General features: G+C 35.8%; 1 protein-coding gene across 1 annotated transcript; it reads left to right on the forward strand.

Annotated features, from left to right (window-relative positions):
* Positions 1-378: 378 nt before the first annotated feature.
* Positions 379-17,108, forward strand: LOC589978 (protein zer-1 homolog). Its single transcript, XM_030997460.1, has 14 exons — positions 379-529; positions 1,915-2,681; positions 3,295-3,444; positions 5,992-6,418; positions 7,037-7,180; positions 8,569-8,627; positions 9,425-9,487; positions 10,442-10,712; positions 11,512-11,602; positions 12,366-12,436; positions 12,893-13,002; positions 14,612-14,797; positions 15,325-15,422; positions 16,767-17,108. The coding sequence occupies exons 2-14, from the start codon at positions 1,990-1,992 to the stop codon at positions 16,916-16,918; spliced, it is 2,514 nt and encodes an 837-aa protein (XP_030853320.1). The 5' UTR covers positions 379-529; positions 1,915-1,989; the 3' UTR covers positions 16,919-17,108.
* The last annotated feature ends 4,246 nt before the right edge of the window (positions 17,109-21,354 follow it).

Here is a 21,354-nt window from a genome sequence, read left to right on the forward strand (position 1 = left end):
TTGTATATGTTTATATCTCTCTATATTTTTAACTTGTTTGTAAATTGAACATTTTCAGCCTGCGAGCTGCTTGTTTGATGTGATTTTTCAATAAACCAAACCAATCCAATCCAATCCAATGTACGTAGTATATTCATGAATGTTTTCTTTATAAATATAAAGTGATTTTTGTTGTTGATATTGATCAATTTGTATGCAGATCTATTTTTCATAGAATATGCATTTTATTGAAGTCAAATATATCAATGAAAATATAAACAAGCATGCTGGAATGTTCTTTCATGTTCATGTAGACTCTGACACCGAAACCCGTGACAACTATTGGGCTTATTTTAGTCGACTAGGTTCAGTGCAGTGCAGCTAGCTGTGCATGTGGGAAGTCCCAAATATTTACATGGCGTCGTTCTCAACTTTGACATAGGCACAGTACAGCTGACGATGTGTTTCGCAAGGCGAGGCCAAGGAAATGGGTCAACGTTTGACTAATTGTAATTTTGCATGACATTACATGTCTCTGCTCCGATATCCGGTAGGCCCCTCATGTTATAGAATTGATGTCTTTTGGGTAGAATTTATGAAATCTCGCAATCTCGTTTTGTTGTGAATGTGACTGAGTGAGTCTGACTCTGACTAGAGTCTAGTGCATTAGTGCAGCATGTAGTGACGTGACGTGACTGAGTACTGAGTCTGACTGAAAGAAAGTGAAACAGTGCATGAGTGAGACTGAGACTGAGAGTTAATTGCATATCATGCAGTGAGAATTTACAGTGAGAGTGCATGTGCAGTGAGAATTGTCTGAATTCCACTGTCTCTGTCTCTATATTAATCTTTAATTTATAATAGCCTAGGTCGTGGAGTAATAGAATGATGATTCATGATCATTCACTGAATTTAGAGCTGAGACTGGGTTAGAGATTGTGATTGAGTAGATCTAGATCTACATTAAAACTCTGTGATTTAGATTATTTAGGTGAGATTAGTTCCATTGGCATTGGGCATTGTTTATTGTTGCAATGAAATATTAGTAAGATATCTCTCAGTCAATTTGTAATGTTGAGACAACTTGTTGAGTTGGAGTAGAATCTAGACTAGAGTCTAGTTAAACATCATAGTTTTCATACGGTACGTGTTAAAAACAAAAACAATACATTTGATATGATAGGAAACTAGATTTCCTTTTGCGACGGCCACCTAATCACTACCTATGTCATCTAACCCTAACACTTACCCTAAACCTTACCCTAAGTTAACCCTATTTTATAATGTTTTATATATCATATTATTATCAGATACATCATTCTAAGCTGTACCCATATTTTTTTTTCAAGTTGAGTGGCTGTCGCAAAAGGAAGTCTTCCCATTTGGGAGAGTGTCCTGAGATATAGCAAACATTTAAACAATAATTTGGAATGTGATATTCGATCCATAATTTCTCATATTCTACACAAATTTATATTAGATCAATTGATACCAAATGAATGTCCAAATTTTAACATACAAATAATATAATAAGTGATACTAGAAAATTTATTGTCAAAATTCTAAAACTTCGATCTAGAACCAGATTGCACTACAACTGAAGAAAAAAATATAAAAACATCAAGTACTTAAATTTGCGCATGAGATTTTACAAGTAATTTATCAAAAAAAAGTGATCCATCAAAAGTAATTTATTTGCATAAATTGCAAGTCAAAATGTCGTACAATAAGTTGGTATCACTTTTTACTTACGGTTTTAGGTTTTGTCCAACTTATTTTGGTTGCAAGTTACTTGTAGGGTCACCTTTAAAAAAGCTTTCTTGTCAAGCAAACTGACCATGAATGTCCAAATGGTTGAGGAAACAATGCACGTTTTATTCTGGAACAAAGTGTTAATTAATCTCACTGTTATTTTGCCCGTTTCTCTTTTTACAGTGAATCAATCCATAGATCATTGCCCACCCACGAGGGGACATTAAGGAAGGTCAGTGACCCCTGTGGACATCAGCCATGGCTCTAGAGGTAGGAGCAGGGGATCCCAGTCCTCCAACTCTGCAGGAGTTATTGATAGAGTACACCCTGAATAATCTTAGAACGGTATGTGTGGTAGACACGAACGGAAAGGTGGTTTCCCTACGCGAGGATGCGTACCTCCCCAGCATCATCAGTGATAGGATTATCAACACGCTTGCAAGGAGAGGTGGCCTGGATGACAGCAAACTCCAAGCACTTTGCGACAAGAGTAGAGTCCAGTTGAAAAAGATCAATCTTAGTAGGACAACCCTTTCGGATGAAAGCCTTGAGAAGCTGTCCAACCACAAACTCGTTGAGCTAGACATTTCAGAATGCGAGAACCTAAGTAAAGACTGCTTGCCGTCCTTGCTGAAGTTCACGTCCCTACAGCTACTGAATCTCCATAAGTGCAGAGAAGCCCTGGAGAAATACGGACTTCCCCTATTTGACTTTCCTTTGAAGAATCTGAGGAGTCTGAACATAGGATACACAGACTTGAGTGGGGTACAACTTCATTGTCTTGTCCAAGAGCTTCGGAACCTGACGGTGCTGGATGTCTCAAGAGTGGTGAAGAATGGAGATCTATCTTTCCTAGAGCCTGTGAGGCATCAGCTTAGGTCCCTAGTTCTTCATGATTGCGTTCTGGTGGAAAGCAGTCTGGAGTATGTGTCTCACATCCCACAACTAAGGTAACATTCCTGTAGCATACTTGGTATGCATCAATCGTGCTGTGATTAGGAAACTCAATTGCCAACCAAAGTTAGGTATGAAATAAGAAAAGGGCTGATTACTGTGAGTTCATGTCTTAATTCTGAATAATAATTCCTCCAATTTTTCTTCTAATACACACAGCGTACCACAAGGTTCTATCCTAGTTCCTCTACTATTTTTCATTTACATTAATGATCTTACACATACTTCTAAACAGGACATTGTTACTATTATTTGTGACAAGTTCACTAGCACAAATCAGCGCCTTCAACTGCACCTCGCAGTTAAATGAAAGTCCTTCCCCGCGTGAGTTTGCTTTGTTTTTTGTTTTGTTTTTCCCCAAGAAATATGCAGGTGCGTCATATACACAGAGATTTACGGTATACCTTTATGTTTTTCCAGCAAATGATTTGGAAGGGTATCATTAGATATTTTATCTTTATAGGGATTAGGGAATCACCACAGGTGGAATTTAATTTTTCATAGACTATAAGGTCATTGTGTGGGAGGGTTATGTTGTTTTACAATTTTTACCTTGATTGTAATCAAAAATATTTGTTGCCAATGATATGTCGCTCGTCTCAATTCCAGGCATTTAGATATTTCTGTCAACAACGAGGGTTACAAACTACCCCTGACGACAGCCATGTTGAAGTTCCTTGTGAAAAGCCTCCCCTCACTCCTGTCTCTAGACCTGTCTGGAAACGACATCAGGAATCACCAAAGAGTCGACAACCAGGAGTGAGTAAAACCCACACATAGCTGCATTACTATCCTGGCTGTGTATTAAAAGCTATGCTATTGATTCTCAACATTTCAAACACCACTGTACAAACTGATTTCACTCAAAGTCAGTACTTTAGTGACAATTGATGACACCCAAATAGCAGTAAAATACAATTTTTTCAACTTACCGATGTTAGAAAGAATAATTTAAAAATTCAAATTGTAAGTCTACTGTCAAACTTGCTGATCAGCCACATCGGCATGATTGTGTGCATTTGTGTGTTATGAGTGTATTGACTATTCATGTATTCAAATGCTGCTTATTAACACGCAGTGGAGTGCTAGAGGTCAATACGCATTAGCATTGAATCTATGCTTTGCTGGAGTGGTAAAACCCTATTCAGATATCTCCTGTTTGGAGCCACAAGGTCGTTAATGAATATACTTCTCAGAGGCAATGCCCTTGTGGCCTTGCACAGACGATGTGATGAATGAAACCGCTTAAAAAAACTGCAATGACATCAAAATCCGTAACACTTTAAGTGAAGGTTAAGTTTTGTTGAAGGTTAAAACTGAAATTTGTGAGCTTTGGAATAAACTTTTTATGTGAGTGTAGAAGAGTTTCATGGAAGAAAGGACCCCACGAATAGAAGAGGATTGCCCTTCGAATGTCCTCCTATCTAAAATGTGACTAATAAATAGCTAAAAATGTGTGTAGTCAAGTTTAGCACGACTAGAGTTTACTTGAGCTACACGCTACCTGCAATATCGGACGGTCCATTTAGCCTAATGGGAGTATCATAATTCAGTAGTTATTAGGAATTTGGAAAAATCAAGAGAAACTGACTATTCTGATCTTGATAAAAGTCAGACAAATTTTTCAGAAGATGTATGATTTTTCTTGCACTTTGCAAAGTGATATCACAACAAGGTTTTAAAGATAGATAGATAGATAAATGGTATTTTATTGTATCTTTCATGAATGGCAGTTTCACAACTGAATTGCACATGAGTTACACGAATTGGATATATACATTGTAAAAAACTTACATAACATTTAGTTAAAAATTATTAAAACGTGACACGTTACTACTGCCTAAATACCATAAACGATTAAAAAACACTTAATGAACATAATTTCTACCAAAGAAAAAAGAAAAAAGGTATAAACATAATTACATGCCAACATAATATGGACTAAGGCAAATCATACAACAGTTCGTCATGTTACAATATTGCAGTAGTGGGTATGGTGGTAAAGTAATCAATGATAGCGGCAAAAGCAGGTGTATGAACATTTAGTAATATTTGAAATAATTATTCAAATTTAAAAGTAAAAAGCAATTCAATATCATTAAAACATACCGGTACGATATAAAAAATTATTACAAGAATGTACAGGAATCGAGTCATTTCAATGATAAATCATTACAATAAATATAAACATGAGCAAATTAACTGTTATTATACAGGCGAATCAAATTTGGAATAGGACTATTTTGCATGCGACTGGTTTTACATTTAAAATCCGGAATTTTCTTTGAATTTCTAAGTGTTCTAGTACAATGTTTTTGTGGGAGAAATTGTTTAAATTGATCAGTGAGTGATAATGTTTTTTGAAAGAAAGTAGTACATAAATATTGGCGTCTTTCATCTAATCTTTGTAATTGAGATTGTGCGAGTGAAAACTGCTATTTAAACCTTCCCTTGTTGAATCATCAGACACAGCCAACTCATTTGTACAACAAGGCCTTCCTTTTGTTTTTAAAGTGTATAATGATTAGGTACAACAAATCATTCACCTTATATGGATACAGAGATGCAAGCCTTCCCAGATTTGTTGGGAGACTCCCGGAAAATCCACCAGTTTCCCGATATCCCGACACACATACAAATCTTCTGGATTCTTACGATTTAAAAAAAAAAGGGAAAAAAAGATCATTTCATGTGGGATTTCATGTTATATCTAAGTGTAACTTCGCACATTTATGAGCTACTTCATGTTGACTTTCTTTGATCTAGTCTTTTATATATCGTATTTTCATGATCTTTGGAAACATTTAAATGGGAATATATTTGTACAAAATTTTGTGAAAGTGTACTTGATAAGCTAAAAATAAGGTTATAATTAGAGCTCATGTTTTTAATACAAAAGTGGTCATTTTTATAAAAAAAAATCTTCAACACCATCGGCCCTGGAATCTAAGAAACCTCACTGATCCCTTATAAATAATACCCAAATTTACATTGTACTTTCAAAATATTCAAATACCATTAAAAATTTGTGCACATAAAGGGTGTCAGAATGGCTAAAAACCAGGAGCTCCAAGGGGCTGGACCCCCTTGGACCCCACCCTCAACGACGCACTTGCTTCGCTCGCTCGGTTGAAACGCTCGCTTCACAAAAATCTCCCTGATTACAAAAACCAAATGTGGCAGGTCTGTGGATTGTGTTGGAAAAGTAATAAGCAATCGTGGATGCATTGCCCTGAAAGTGATAAACTGAAAATAGTATCTTTTCTCATTTGAATTGTGTTAAATGTTTCTTCCTTGCACTTACAGGGGTGGAGATGCTGGAAAGCTTGATAATGGAAACAACGTAGAGCTTCAGTTGTTAGCGCAGCAAGGAGCGATGGACGGCGATGATTCGTCGTCTTCATCATCGGAAGATGAGAGAGCGGTGGAGCTGGACTCTGACTACGGAGATGAGGAGGATGAGGATGAGGATGATGGTGGTGCTAATGCTGAGGCTAGAAAGGACAACGTGGACCGTTGGCCTGCCCCGGTAGAGAAACCCATGGATATCGACGATGATGACGATGAAAACACGGGGACTAGTGGGAATAGGAAGGAGGAGGGGGAGGAGGAGGAAGTGGAGGAAACGATTGTTAGCAGTATAGAAGGACTTAAAGGATTGAGACATAAACTGAATTTTCTTGGACTGGTTGGAATGGACGAGTGCGAAGGACAACACGTCCCAGCGATCAGGGTGAGTACATCTAATTTTATTGTAAGGCATTCTTAATGAAAAAATAAAAACAAAAATCGTTGTTTTTATAAAATGACAAAAATTATATCCATGTCCAAACAAATATTTCCTGGAACACCACCTTCAGGACAATTACCCCCTAGGACACTTTAATACCCTGGACATCTCCCCTTGACAATTACCCCCTGAAGTGATTACATTCTTGTTAAAGGCAAGCCTGCCCTGATATTAAGTTAGTTTTAATAGAAGCAGAGAAATGAGAGGAAATCAAAGGTCACAGGACTCATTATGTATGCAAAAACAGCTCGTGATCGCGGTATCTCAAGAACCCATTGATGGATTCCTGCCAAACTTGGGTCATGTATGTATCTTGCAGAGCCAATGAACTGAATATATTTTAGGGTCATAAGGTCACAGATCAAAGGGTAAAACATGTATATGACACATACATGTAGCTTGTAATGATGATATTCTGAGAACCTTTTAAAGGATTGCAATCAAACTTGAATTTTAAAAATGCTTCGGTTTTGGTTTGTAAAATTGCTCCATGGCGGAGGCATCATTTTCTACTGCGCACAGTCAAAGGTCCATCTTGTTATTACTGTTTGTTTATACCAGGTTGCTGGACTAGCCAATGAAGACCAGATCCTCATCACAGTAGAGAAATACGTTGAAAGGAGAGGTTTCCTGCTCAAAGGACTCAACGCCTACTTTGATATCCTGAGAGTTATCAATTGCAGATCCCCTCTGAGAGCAGTACAGGTAATATTGGTCAAATAAAGTCAATTTTGTTTGAAAACCTGCAAAAGTACGAGAATCATGTTGGTTAATGATTTGGAAAGATTCTGAGAAAGGAAAGTTACTAATTCTTGAAGAACTGCTTAAAACAAAGCTCCTATATTTCATTTGCCACATATTTTCATATGTTTTTAACACAACTCTAATATCAATGTTTAGTGTTCCTCTTCTTGATTGCTGATTAAAATATTGATTTATTTTATAGAGAACTCACAGTGTAGAGTCTAAGATATTGTTTTCGTTGGTATGTTTTGAAAACATACGTTTTATTAGTTTGTTTACATTTTGCTGATCCAAACAACCTATCTAGTGCATGACAATATATCTTGAAATATTGAAATGCCATTTCATCACTAGAACACAATATTAACTTTTGGAAATGTTTTACGGTAATGACATCTATTTCCATCGCCAGAATTCAAGAATAGTTGTTATAAAGATGTTATGACTACTGCTCCAGTGACAGTTACTTTTGGCGTTGATTTGCCATATGAATTAAAGTCTATCTTTGACTGTAGACTCAGCATTATACCTCGACCTAACACTAAACCTAATCTAAATCTTGAGTCGCAACCCTAACTTTATATACGTTTGAAAAGTTAAAGCCTAAGCAAATGTCGTCAGAATATATGTCAGATCATCTTCACCCATTGAATGCTGACTTCTGGCATTCCCATCAGCTTTATACAGGCACCACCCAGCTTCTGTAGGGGATGGGTTAAAGGTCCTATGTCCCATTTGCAGGCCAAAAAAAATGGAAAGGTCAAATTCCAACGGCATTTGAAAGACAATACTAATTTAGAACTTCCCTAAAAAAGAGGGCGCTTGAAAATGTCTTAAGTGGGAAAATAACGACAATTAGTTGTCGAATCGACTTAGGAGCTATAGAGCCAGTAAGTAATAGTCTGATTTTTCAGACCATTGTATCGAATGGTCGTACGTTTTATGCTGCTCAAAGATTCAATTGGTTTAATTTTGGCCATTGCCAGAAGTGGATTATTGATGTAGACAAATGCTCATGTACCCCTTTACAGCTCATTTCATGTATGTCATTACCAAAGATGAAAAAAAGCCAGTCAGTCACTCAATAGTGTCTGACAGTGAAGTTTAGCAAGTAAATGGGTTTCCTTGCCTAATTTGAATATTAGGACACTGCTAACGTTTAAATTTCACAGATAGGACATACATGACATATTTATAATTCCTGCAAAGTTCTACAGAATTTGATGCTGGCTGCAAAAGGGACATAGTATCTTTAATGTGATGACTTGAAGAATCGTTCTTTATAACCAAGGAGGATGGAGTTGTCTTCAAGTGTAATTTGTGCTTGTTTTCTTTGTTTGTGTTTACAGGGTATAATAGAAGCGATGAAGAGGTACCCTAGCGATAACCAAATCCAAATATCGGGAAGGTAATCGACAGTTTAAAATTTAGGTTTATCAGTTGTGTTTTCTCTGCAAATCTTGTCTGTAACATGAATATCATTGTACATTCTGAGAAATAACTTCAATGTTACAACGAAACACTGTTATAGCATTTCCAACTTTTAATAAAGCCAGTCTCAGCTGATAAAATACAAGGTTTCCTTCTGCAAATCGCTCGTTTATGTATAATACCTCAACGCGTCATATCACGCTTTAAAAGTATGATGAATCTATTCATAGACAGTTTAATTTTCATTTAAAGGCCCACTGCACTACTTACCGGTATAGCTACTTGCGCCCGCTATATACCAAACAATGAATAATCGGTGACCATTGGTCCCCCATGATCCTCTTTTTCTTATGTTAATTGAGAGCTGACTTGATGAGATAACCACCTGTCTAGTTACCTTACAGTGTTGTCTAATCCCCCCTGTACACTAGTACAATGGGCATTAACATACATTTTCAGTGCATTCCAAATGATAATTTAATACATTTTGCAACTTGAGGTTGAATATGACCTTTGTCAAAAGATTTTACAATTTAGATTTTGCTACAAGAGAGTATGAATTTCAAAGATCAGAGTTATTGATTGATGTGATATTCCTCTTCCTGGAGGGGGTTTCACAAAGTATTTCATCAGTGACAAATGACAAAAATCATTGACAAATCTGTTGATAACCAATCAGAAGCAAGGATTTCAGTAGCTTATAACAACAACTGTCATTTGTCACTGATGACAAGTTTTGTGAAACGCCCCCCCCCCCTGATCTTTTCCTTTCAGTGCATCGTTATTTCACCTGACAAGAGGAAACTACAAGAAGCAACTCACAAAGTCTGGGAGACAGTAAGTGAAGACTTCAGCAGTTATTCAAATTTAACCCTTTGCTTTAATACTGGAACTGAATGGTACCTGTATTAAGCTTATGGGAATTAGATAATTCAGATGTCATCAGGTTAATTAGAACAAATAGACTATTTATATTGTTCTTTCTGATGAATATGCCATTTTGATTCCAGCATGAATGTTAACTAGTATAGGAAGAATGTGGTGATTAAATCAATGAAAAAAATTAATGGAACAAGTCATCTTTTGTGTGGAAAAAGAAATTTAAATATTTCCTCTTTGTCTGTGTTATAAAATACTGACCAAAATATGAATGAATGACTAAACAAAGAAGTCGCCATTTATTTTTTGCTTTTTGTCACAGTTGAACAAAAAGTTAGAATAAGCATAGGAAATTAAGATTCCTTTAGAAAAAACACAGAGAAATCTGCAACAGCTAGAATTCAGAGTACAATAGTCATATAAATAGAAACATTGCTTTTTTAGCAAACGGATCATTCCATGGGGTTGGGCAAATTTGTGTGACATACCAGAAGTGAGAAACTATGTCTCCTATTGACTGTAACAATGTTTGCTAAAATTGAGTTTAGCTTGAAAACTGAAAAGCATAGCCAACTATGTTTACACTCAAGCTTCATGGTGAATCAAAATATAGACCCAAAGTTTATGTAATGTTATGAATATGATGTCCATGTTACCCTGGTAAAAAGAGAAAAGTGTATTAATTTAATAAGCAAAGATTTTGAAGAGAAGTAACTGAAACAGGAATGATTCTGGCAGGGCACTGCCATAAACATTAATTGCATAAAAATCTTCAACAGATGATTTCATCTTCCATGTGTAGTAGAAGATCTTATACCAACGTTACATGGACATCGTCATATTTTTTGCCCCAACCTTATGGAACGACCTAAATGATAAATGCTATTATTTTATCATGCATTCATCAATCAGAGCGGTAATCAACTGTCTGCTAGATGCCATAGAGGGCGTATCAGACAGCGTGACTCTCCTGCGCAACTGCGGCCTGACGCTCTTCAACTTCTCCATCCCCGAAGACTTCCAGTTCCAGTTCGAGCGTGTCGTCAAGAACCTTGTGAAACTTGCACTGACGGAGGACAGAGAGGGCCTCCTTCAACGAGTCTACGTCCACATGTGCAATTCCATCGTGTGTCATGTCGAAGGCAGACAGAAGCTACAGGTCGGCAAGTTGGGCATTATCACAGTGAGTTTCAGTGGCAATTTTGCAGTATACATTAAAGGGATCGTTTAACAATGTTAAATCTTAGATGCACGGCCCTACGTGTTTTCAGTGTCTGTTATATGATGTTATATTGAAGCCCCAAAAAATTCAAAATGATCATGAAGTGCCTCAAAGAAGTAAAAACCTTTGAGTGACCGGTTTTACCATACTCGTTTTTCCCCAATAGACTGTAGTGTTATGAAAACCGTTTGTCAAACGCAAAATTTGATTCGATTTTCAATCATAAATATCTTGATAATCAGACAGGCGATCGGCTTGTAAAAGTCATGGGGTTCCTGACTGATCTAAAGGTTTATAATTATCATTGCAGCATGAGCTAAATCCAGGATTTATTTAAATGATCTAAGACAAAGTTACCTGATCCCTCTAATGAATACTAAATAAATAGTTTGATATTTTTTAAGTTTCCATACAAAACAAATAGAGAGTAGGTTGAAAATATGAAGTGCATCATTGAGTTTCCAGTTTTTAAAGGGATTTTCAAAACTCCATGACCCAATTTTCTCAGTGGATTTTCTCAAAAATCGACTAACCAATTTCTTTAATTTTTTTGTTTTGTTGTTGCATTTATTGACTTTTTTTAGCATGTACTACAATCAGCTTAATTTTAGGGATTGACTTTCCCTGAAGGAAGAAAAATTGTGTGAGTTATGTGAAATTGATAATTTTAGTCTTATGAGAAGCTGACATCTAATCTATAAAACTGATTGAATATGGTTTACATTTGATTTTTAATCTTATCTTTATTCAATCTTTGCAGTGCATGTTGAAGTTAATCAAGGATCGTTTGGACCGCAAGATCTGTGACGAAGTGATGGAGACAGCTTGGAGTACACTATGGAATGTCACAGGTTTGTTTTTAATTTTTAATTTTTTTTTAATGTCTAATGTAGGCCTGAGTAATTTCGATTCGTAAACCAAGCCAGACTGTGACCCTTGGAACCCAGGACCCTTCTTATAAAGAGTTGCGATTGATCAAGTCATCCAATCAATCGCAAGTTTGCAATACCCCAACTCTTATGTCGATGCAGTTAAAAATTATTTGAGCACCTCATTTGGCTTTTTATATTTAAGTCATTCGTAAAGTCATGCGTAACTTTACGAACAGCTTTATGAAACAACCCCTGGTCAATTTTCTCTCATCCAGTGCACAGATTTCCACATGTGGGACTACAGTTCAGATTTTGCATTGACTTTGCACCTACCATAAATTTGACTCGTGCAAGTCCCCAAAAAGGGGAATAGAATTTCGCTTTTTAGTTCAGATGAAATTTCACCCCACAGTTTATTTACCAATTAGACTATCTATTACTGACTAACATAATAATGTTAATCATATACAATACTTTTATAGTACATATCACAGATATGCCCCTTCGCATTGTAATGGAGAGAAGTAAGAAAAAGAACAGTCAAGGAATCCTTTTATATTAGGGTCCCAACATGTGCTGTTTTGGCATTGATGTTATGAAATAATAACATAGATCCTAATCAAATGTTATTAGGAAGCGTTTGTCATGTAGTCAGGCATTTATTTTCACTTACAATTTTCTGGTAGCTTTATGTGACGTATTCCAATGAAATATTAATTTTTATTTTGTTTTGCTTTTTCAGATGAGACGGCACACAATTGTGAACTATTCTTACAGGGTGACGGAATGCAACTCTTCCTCAGATGTAAAGAGGTTAGTTTAAGTGCAAAGAGTGATAATGATTTGTACATTTCAGTGATTTCAATATACTTCCTTGGCTTATAACCATTATAAGCATCTGCCAAATTAACGAGCAGAGAAAAAGTATGTCTCGACTAGTAATACATGTGAAATTCAGAGAAAATAACAATCAGAAAAACATTCACGGTCCCTAGTGTATTCAGCTAAGTTTCAAATCATTGTTATTTCAAAGCGTATGCAAGACATATAAAGTATGAAATGCTAATACTAAGTGCTTTATCAAATACTTTTATAGATATGATGTGATTGCGTAGTAAGTATGTACATTTATATGAAAGGCTTCTATTTAATTTTTAACAAAAGTCCTCAAACTGAGGATATTAAACAAAATTAAAATATTGTTTATAGTAAGAACTAAATACAAATGTAGCTTTAATTTTTTTTAATGTTTTATCGTTTTCATTATAGACCTTCAGGGAGAGACCAGAGCTACTTCGAAACATGATGGGGCTTATGGGTAATGTGGCAGAGGTCAAAGAACTAAGATCTCAACTCGTCCCTCATGTACCTGTCTTTGCGTAAGTCTAGTCCCCGTCCTATAGAGTGGTGAAGTGTGACGTCATCAAAAATCTATTTTTAGAATTTCTCAATTTTTTCTTTTTTCGAAAGAGCATCAAAAATAATGTCCAACTGTCGAAAACCAATTGAATATGTCAAGTATTGGCTGAGATATGACCATCTGAATGAATATATTTCCTATAGGAACTCAGTGTTATATGCTCTGGCTCCTAACCTACTTCACATATTCAATTGGACATTTGGACATTATTTTTGATGCTCTTTCGGAAAATGTAGAAAGAATTGAGAAATTCTAAAAATATATTTTTATGACGTCACAGCTTCGGTACTCTATACAAAGGTGTGATTGTTCTGGATCAAAAGCAAGTCTTCCGGTTGATTTGAAGGTCATGGGGCTTATTTAACTAAGATCTCAACTCTTCCATCATGTACCTGTCTTTGCGTAATTCTAGTCCCCGTCCTATAAAGAGGTGCGATTGTTCAGGATCAAAAGCAAAAAAAAAAAAAAAAAAATAAAGAATTGATGTCTAGACAATAGTAGACATGAACCCCCCCCCCAAAAAAAAAGCAAGTCCTCCTGTTAATTATGCCTCCGCCACCGAAGGTGGTGCCGGAGGCATCATGTTTTCGGGTTGTCCGTCCGTACGTCCGTCCGTACGTCCGTCCGTCCGTCCCGTTTGACCGTTATCACAATATCTCAAGAACCATTTAAGATTTAAACTTAAGACTCAGGAATAGTATTTATCACCATAGGAAGACGATCTGATTAGATTTTGGAGTACGTAGGTCAAAGGTCACAGGTCACAGAGGTCAACTTATGAAATTCCTTGTATTGAGTTTGTTAGCGCGATATCTCAAGAACCATTTGAGATTTAAACTTCAAACTTAAGGATAGTATGTATCACCATAGGAAGACGATCTGATTAGATTTTGGAGCACGTATGTCAAAGGTCAAGGGTCACAGAGGTCAACTTATGAAATTCCATACATTGAGATTGTTATCATGATATCTCAAGAACCACTGGAGATTTAAACTTCAAACTTAGTGATAGTGTGTATCACTATAGGAAAACAATCTGATTAGATTTTGGAGCACGTAGGTCAAAGGTCAAGTGTCACAGAGGTCAACTTATGAAATTCCATACATTGAGATTGTTATCATAATATCTCAAGAACCACTAGAGATTTAAACTTCAAACTTAATGATAGTGTGTATCACCATAGGAAGACAATCTGATTAGATTTTGGAGCACGTAGGTCAAAGGTCAAGGGTCACAGAGGTCAACTTATGAAATTCCATACATTGAGATTGTTATTATGATATCTCAAGAACCACTGGAGATTTAAACTCCAAACTTGTTTAAATTGCTCTATTGCGGAGGCATCATTTTTGACTGCGCGCAGTCAAAATTCCATCTAGTTTTGATAATGTAATCATATTTAATGCACAAATCTTTGTTAAGCGCGTTATTACAAATTATTTTGTTCACCTGTTATGAAATATCGATAGTCAAAATGAGTTTAAAGACACAAATTTTCTCCTATGTATCACAAAACACATAGTTTCATGAAATCACGTGAAATGTTTTGCTACATTCCATGATGCAGGTCTCTCCTCCAGGATAGGACTGATGGCATCGAGGTGAGTTACAACGCGGCTGGCGCCCTCGCTCACATGGCTTCAGACGGTGAGGATGTCTGGAGGGCAAGTACCAGCAGGGGCGAGGTCCTCAACAAGATGGCCGACGCCATTGAGTCGTGGGAGCTTGATGAACAGAGGAACATCAACTACAGGTCAGTCCAAAACATCAGTTCAATCCAATTCAATTCAAAATCATTTTATTCTTGAACATCAAATAAAACATCAGATTGTACATATTTGGTATGACAGTACTAACCTTCTAAAGTCTGGGTTTAAAAAAAAAGTTAAAAATAGACATTTCGGCCAAGTATTACTCATATCGATTTCGATTTCAAGCGTACCGCTCATGATGGTGGTCTCCTGCGTTTTCTGTTATTTATCTTTTATTCATTGAAAAATATTTGTTTTTGTATGCGTCTTATTTAATGTACTTAAAAATGTATATTTATGTAAAATGAAGAAATAATTGTTATTTTATGTATATGATTATGTTCTATTTTGAAAATGCAGAAATAAAAACAAACAAACAATACACATGAAAGCCTAAAACTGAGACAGATACTAATATTTCAGATTTATTCATTGAAATGATTACTAACCTTGGCCGCTTGATATATTGGGTCATAAACATTCTAGATCACTTAATTGATAGGTTTTCTTTTCCAAATTCTTTCTGCAGGTCATTTGAACCGATACTCAGATTGCTTCATACCTACCACACACCTCATGTTCAACTGTGGGCTACGTGGGCTCTGGCCAACCTATGTACAGTCTCGAGTAAGTATTTCATACAATCAGTATTGCCGATAAGTGGGTGATCATACACATATCCTCCAGTGACAGTTGTTTCTGGCTGTATTTTATCAAAGTTAAAGGTTATACAAAGTTTTGGTATGGGGTCATGAATTTGGTTCAAATGAACATATTGGAAGCCTATTATGTGATCCTACAATATTCAGTGATCGTTGTCGCGGTTGAAGTGGAGTCTAAAGTTATGAAAGTGTAAATAATAAACTCTTTATGTTGTATAGCTCCCTCTCAAGGTCAAGATATTAATTAAGCTATAAAACAATGTTTCTTGACTAAAATCAACCAATTTTCTATTCCCATTTGGAAATTATATATCACAACTAAATATTCTGAGAATTTCATGGTCGCAGCTACCATTGTACGGCCGTAGGCGCTATTTGAAATTTATCAAAATTTACTGGGAGCACCAGTAAATTTTTATGTTCAATTTTTCTTGAAGGCAGAAGTGTTTAAGGGGCTAAATTTTCTAGTGCTCATCCACAGGGGCATCCAAATATATCAATGTTGTAAAGAATCACTATTCACCCAATTTTAAAATTTCCAAAACTTTGTATTACCTTTAATATAGAGACTGAAATGTTGGGGGGGGGGGGTTGTGATTGAATTTTAGTATGAAAGTTTAAGATCAAGTTCAGGGTATTGAATATTTACATGTAGGATTAGGTCACGCAAAGTGTTCGTCACACAAAGTAATCTCAGGGCGATTGTCGTCCAGTGAACTCCAGTTTTCAAAAATGTGTGCAACACATATAATACATTTGATCATTTTGAGGGTAAAGTTCATTCTTAAAAGTTTATGAAAGGTAGGGATTGAATATTCAAATTATGACACGATTTCACTGTGCATCTGTAAGAATCGCATGATTGCATGCATATCTGCAGCAGGCGTCGGAATCAGAAGGAGTAACAATGTATGTCGAGGGTAAAAATGTTTGTTCTATCCTCTAGCTAATTACTTAAAGGGGCTGTAGCATGACGAGACTACGTGTCGTCCCTGTGGCATGACTCAGGGCCAATGGGGTATAATACGACTATGGAAGACGCGACTGCAGTAGGCCTACTTATTCACGTGCGTGCAACATACTCGAAACCGAAGCGTGAGGAAAACTTGGGTCTGTTTCGCGAACGCTAGCGCACTGACCCAGTCAATCAAATCCATTCGTTTACGTGCAGTTGTCCAAAAGAAGTCGTAGATGGCGTTAACCATTATTTGCCATGCTACAGCCTCTTTAATAACTTTATGACCTGAGAGTGTGCCACATATGATCTAAAGTTTGTTTCTTTGTGTTTTTCTCTATCCTGTTACCCCAGGAGAGAAGTATTCTCGTCTGTTGGTGAGCGAGGGCGGGCTTCGGAAACTGGAGGAACTCGTCGCGAGACCAGGTACTTGGTCACGTGTCCACTACTTTGCGAAAATCGCCATCAGATTGTCAAAGGACTACAGAGATGAACCTCCTATTTGATGCCATGTGGGTTAATGTGAATGCTGAACCTGTGAATTGCTGTGCATTAGTGTTGCTATTGTTGGCTGCTGGTGGATATTAAAGATATAGTCGAGTACTGGTCATGCAATTGCATTGTGAAAGAAAAGGTGTGGAATGGATCAGAAAAAGTTTATCATGTAGCATGTAAGTATTGGTGTGTACTGCAAGGTTCTGGGATCATCAAAATGTAGTCTTGGTAAAGTTACAAGCACTATACACAGAAAGATGTATATGGGACTACATATAATCTTGATTTCCTTATCTTTCTATGCTCATTACTCAGTCAGTATACATTTTCTACCCACATTGTCTGGCAAATGACATTTATATGTACTCTTGAACATTCAGTGTAAGTTTAGTTTGATTCTGTGAGAATTAATTTTCTTTTTTTACCAGAACTCAAGTTTATCTTTAAGAACAGATGGTGTCTCGTGAAATTATATCGAAATGATCATGATGCGATATTGTCTTGAGTGTATTTGAAGGTCAACTTCTGGTAATGGAAGTTGGAAAATAGTAGTGGAAGAGAAACTGGCGCCCATAAGTCATTGTTTATGGTGTATTGTGCATCGAATGGTTGTATAGATAAGGGATAAGCAAGATGTTTATAAAGCAAACTTGTGAAAACTTGCTGAAAATTACCAGCTTGATTATGCACTAATGGGACCTCTGGTTTGTTTCTTCACTACCAGCTTGAGTTCCCATCTTTCCTTGTTCATGGCTTAACATTATAACTTTGCTATCATGCATTTTAAGTCATAATACATTTCGTAGATGCTACAAGAAATTTTGTTTGTTATCATTACTAGCATTCAAATAATACGTATAATGCCATCAATGTAGTCTTATCATGTCATATATGTGTTTCCTTCATTTCTATTCATTTTCCCATACTTATGGAGTTTCTGAGGTTGTCAATTTTGACGTACATATTAGAATGAATTATAAATTTATTATATGTATGACTTACTCACTTTCAAGTGATACGCAGCTAAGATGTCAATATTATTGAGCAGATATTTTCAGTTATTTGTCAAAAGAATATATTATGCATGCACTTACTTTCAAGTAAAAAACCTATCATAAAAATTATTGAGAAAACCATTGCAGAATTTGCAGTAAACTCAATCAATGTCAAAGATTTCAATATGCCATCCATTTTTTTCATTTGTTTCCCTGAAATGCCTATTTAATGCGTAAAGAGTCTATTATATTGACAAAATATTTAAGAAAAATGAAGTCAATTTATATCACAATTATGTACTGTTCTAAGTTTCATTTATTTTATGAACTGTCCTGCATAATTTTTGTTCACATCCTGTATTGTTGTGATACGACCTTTCAATCAAGCAGAAAATGAGGTCATACATGTATAATGACCATGAACATTGCCTGGTAACAGCATATGATTGTAAGAGTCATGGTATTTATAGGATTTGTCTATCATTAAAGGCCTGTACTCACTCCTTTACTTATCACTGTGTTTTCCAGCTTTAGCATGCCCTTTTTCCTGTCACACTCCAATGAACTACACATCAAGCAAAACATATTCCAGGAGCCTGTTTCATAAAACTTGATATCAATAACAAGTTACAAGCTACTGTTATAAGCTACTGAAATCAAGGCATCTGATTGGCTGAGAGCAAACTTGATATCAATAACAAGTTACAAGCTACTGTTATAAGCTACTGAAATCAAGGCATCTGATTGGCTGTGAGCAAACTTGATATCAATAACAAGTTCCAAGCTACTGTTATAAGCTACTGAAATCAGGCATCTGATTGGCTGAGAGCAAACTTGATATCAATAACAAGTTACAAGCTACTGTTATAAGCTACTGAAATCAGGCATCTGATTGGCTGGGAGCAAACTTGATATCAATAACAAGTTACAAGCTACTGTTATAAGCTACTGAAATCAGGCATCTGATTGGCTGGGAGCAAACTTGATATCAATCACAAGTTACAAGCTACTGTTATAAGCTACTGAAATCAAGGCATCTGATTGGCTGAGAGCAAACTTGATATCAATCACAAGTTACAAGCTACTGTTATAAGCTACTGAAATCATGGCATCTGATTGGCTGAGAGCAAATTTGTCATAGAAATGTATCATTTGTTGTAGATAATAAGTTTTATGAAACAGGGCCTTGTACCCTGAGCTGAAAATATTGAATTATCAGATGTAAGGGGTAAGCTGATACAAAATTGGGATACAATGGTGTATTTCTTTCTTTTCAATACTCATTGAATTTTGTGAATATCTTAAATGTTTGGGTAGGAAAGATAGGAATTTATCTTTGTAGGAGAGGGATTTGCCAGAGCCAGGGGCCCGTTTCATAAAACTTGTTATCTATAACAACTGCTAAATTTCTATGACAAATTTGCTCTCAGCCAATCAGATGCCACGATTTCAGTAGCTTATAACAGTAGCTTGGAACTTGTTATTGATATCAAGTTTTATGAAAGCCCTGTACCCTGAGCTGAATATGTTGACTTATCAGATGTAAGGGGTACAAACTTGGGATACAACGGTGTATTTCTTTCTTCAAAAATAGGCTTTTCAATACTCATTGAATTCTGTGAATATCTTAAATGTAGGCTTTTCAATACTCATTGAATTCTGTGAATATCTTAAATGTAGACTTTTCAATACTCATTGAATTCTGTGAATATCTTAAATGTAGGCTTTTCAATACTCCTTGAATTCTGTGAATATCTTAAATGTAGGCTTTTCAATACTCATTGAATTCTGTGAATATCTTAAATGTAGACTTTTCAATACTCATCGAATTCTGTGAATATCTTAAATGTAGGCTTTTGAATACTCATTGAATTCTGTGAATATCTTAAATGTAGGCTTTTCAATACTCATTGAATTCTGTGAATATCTTAAATGTTCGGGTAGTAAAGGGATCTACCTTTGTAGGAGAGGGAGGTCAGGGGTTTGCCAGAGCCAGACGTTGTCTCTTTGGAGCATATTCCTTAAAGGCATCGTTTAACAATGTTAAATCTGAGATGCACGGCCCTACGTGTTATCAGTGTCTGTAATATGGTGTAATATTGAAGCCCTAAAAAAATTGCGCTTCAAAATGATCAAGAAGTGCCTCAAAAATGTAAAAATCTTTGAGTGACCGGTTTTACCCTACTCGTTTTTCCCCAATAGACTGTAGTGTTATGACAACCATTAGGAAAACGCAAAATGAAATTCTGATTTTCAATCTTAAATATCTTGATAATCAGCCGGGCGATCGGCTTGTAAAAGTGATGGGATTCCTGAATGACCTAAAGGTTTATAATTATGGTTGCAGCATGAGCTAAATCAAGGATTTTGTTTAAGGATCTGAGACAAAGTTACCGGATCCCTTTAACAAAATTACATACTTCATTAGAATAAGAATGACTGTTTTTCTTTGAATAAGCTTGTTTGAATTTTCACCAAGATTATAGCATCCCCTAATATAACAGAAAATGTATTTCATGTGAAAATGAAAGGGTTTCAGTTGCATTATCAGAATTGTTATATGTAACAAAAACAAATTGGAAAGCTTAGGGCAAAACAATATTTGGTGTGTATGCTCAAAGAGAAATTCACTTCTATGTTTTTCTGCTTTCTAAACGCAACTACATGAATTAAAACAAAAGTTACTTCTGCAAAGTTAGTTTAACTGTCATTGATGAAATAAATGTTACACATGGTTTGTTTTACTTGGTAATCTGGACATATATCTAGTGTCAGTACGTACCCAAAATCAGTTTGATGAAATCTATGTAGTTGACATGAGGTCAGGTATAAACGATCATATTTATCCTCATCTTCATTTTAATTCTTTTCATAGTGAAATACTTGTCTACGACTAATTCATTGTATTTATAGGACTGTACAAAATTATCATGAGCCATATAAAATGGATGTATCTGTGAAAAAATCTAATACAATCAAGTTAAATCTTTCTCTATCAAATAAAAAATACCCCTAGAATTATTGATTCCATTTACCTTGAATACAAATGCAGTATTTAGCAGTAGGCCTAAAGTTATTATCATTTTGCCCATTTTTCTTAACATTTCCTTCCCTTCCTCTTTTTAATGTTGGTCTCATTTTTTATTTCAGTAGTATCCTCATCGTTGCATAATGTGAATGACCATGGTTGTATAAAGTATACATCGTTACATTTTAATTTTTGTATGGCATATGGGTGGTGGCTAGATCTCAGAAAATAATACATCTGTTATATAGAGAGACATTAATTGTAACATGCTTTGTACATGCATTTCTATATTACATAAGTGTACATGTAATGATGAGTTTTCAAAGTGGAACATTTATGACGAGTCTGCTTTCATATATGCTTATAATTTATTGCCTGAAGTTTAAAATGTTAAAATTTTGTAGAAGTTATTACTGCATGCTTC

Source organism: Strongylocentrotus purpuratus, unplaced genomic scaffold, assembly GCF_000002235.5.
Source record: "Strongylocentrotus purpuratus isolate Spur 01 unplaced genomic scaffold, Spur_5.0 spur5_scaffold_4, whole genome shotgun sequence".
Lineage (NCBI taxonomy): Eukaryota > Metazoa > Echinodermata > Echinoidea > Camarodonta > Strongylocentrotidae > Strongylocentrotus > Strongylocentrotus purpuratus.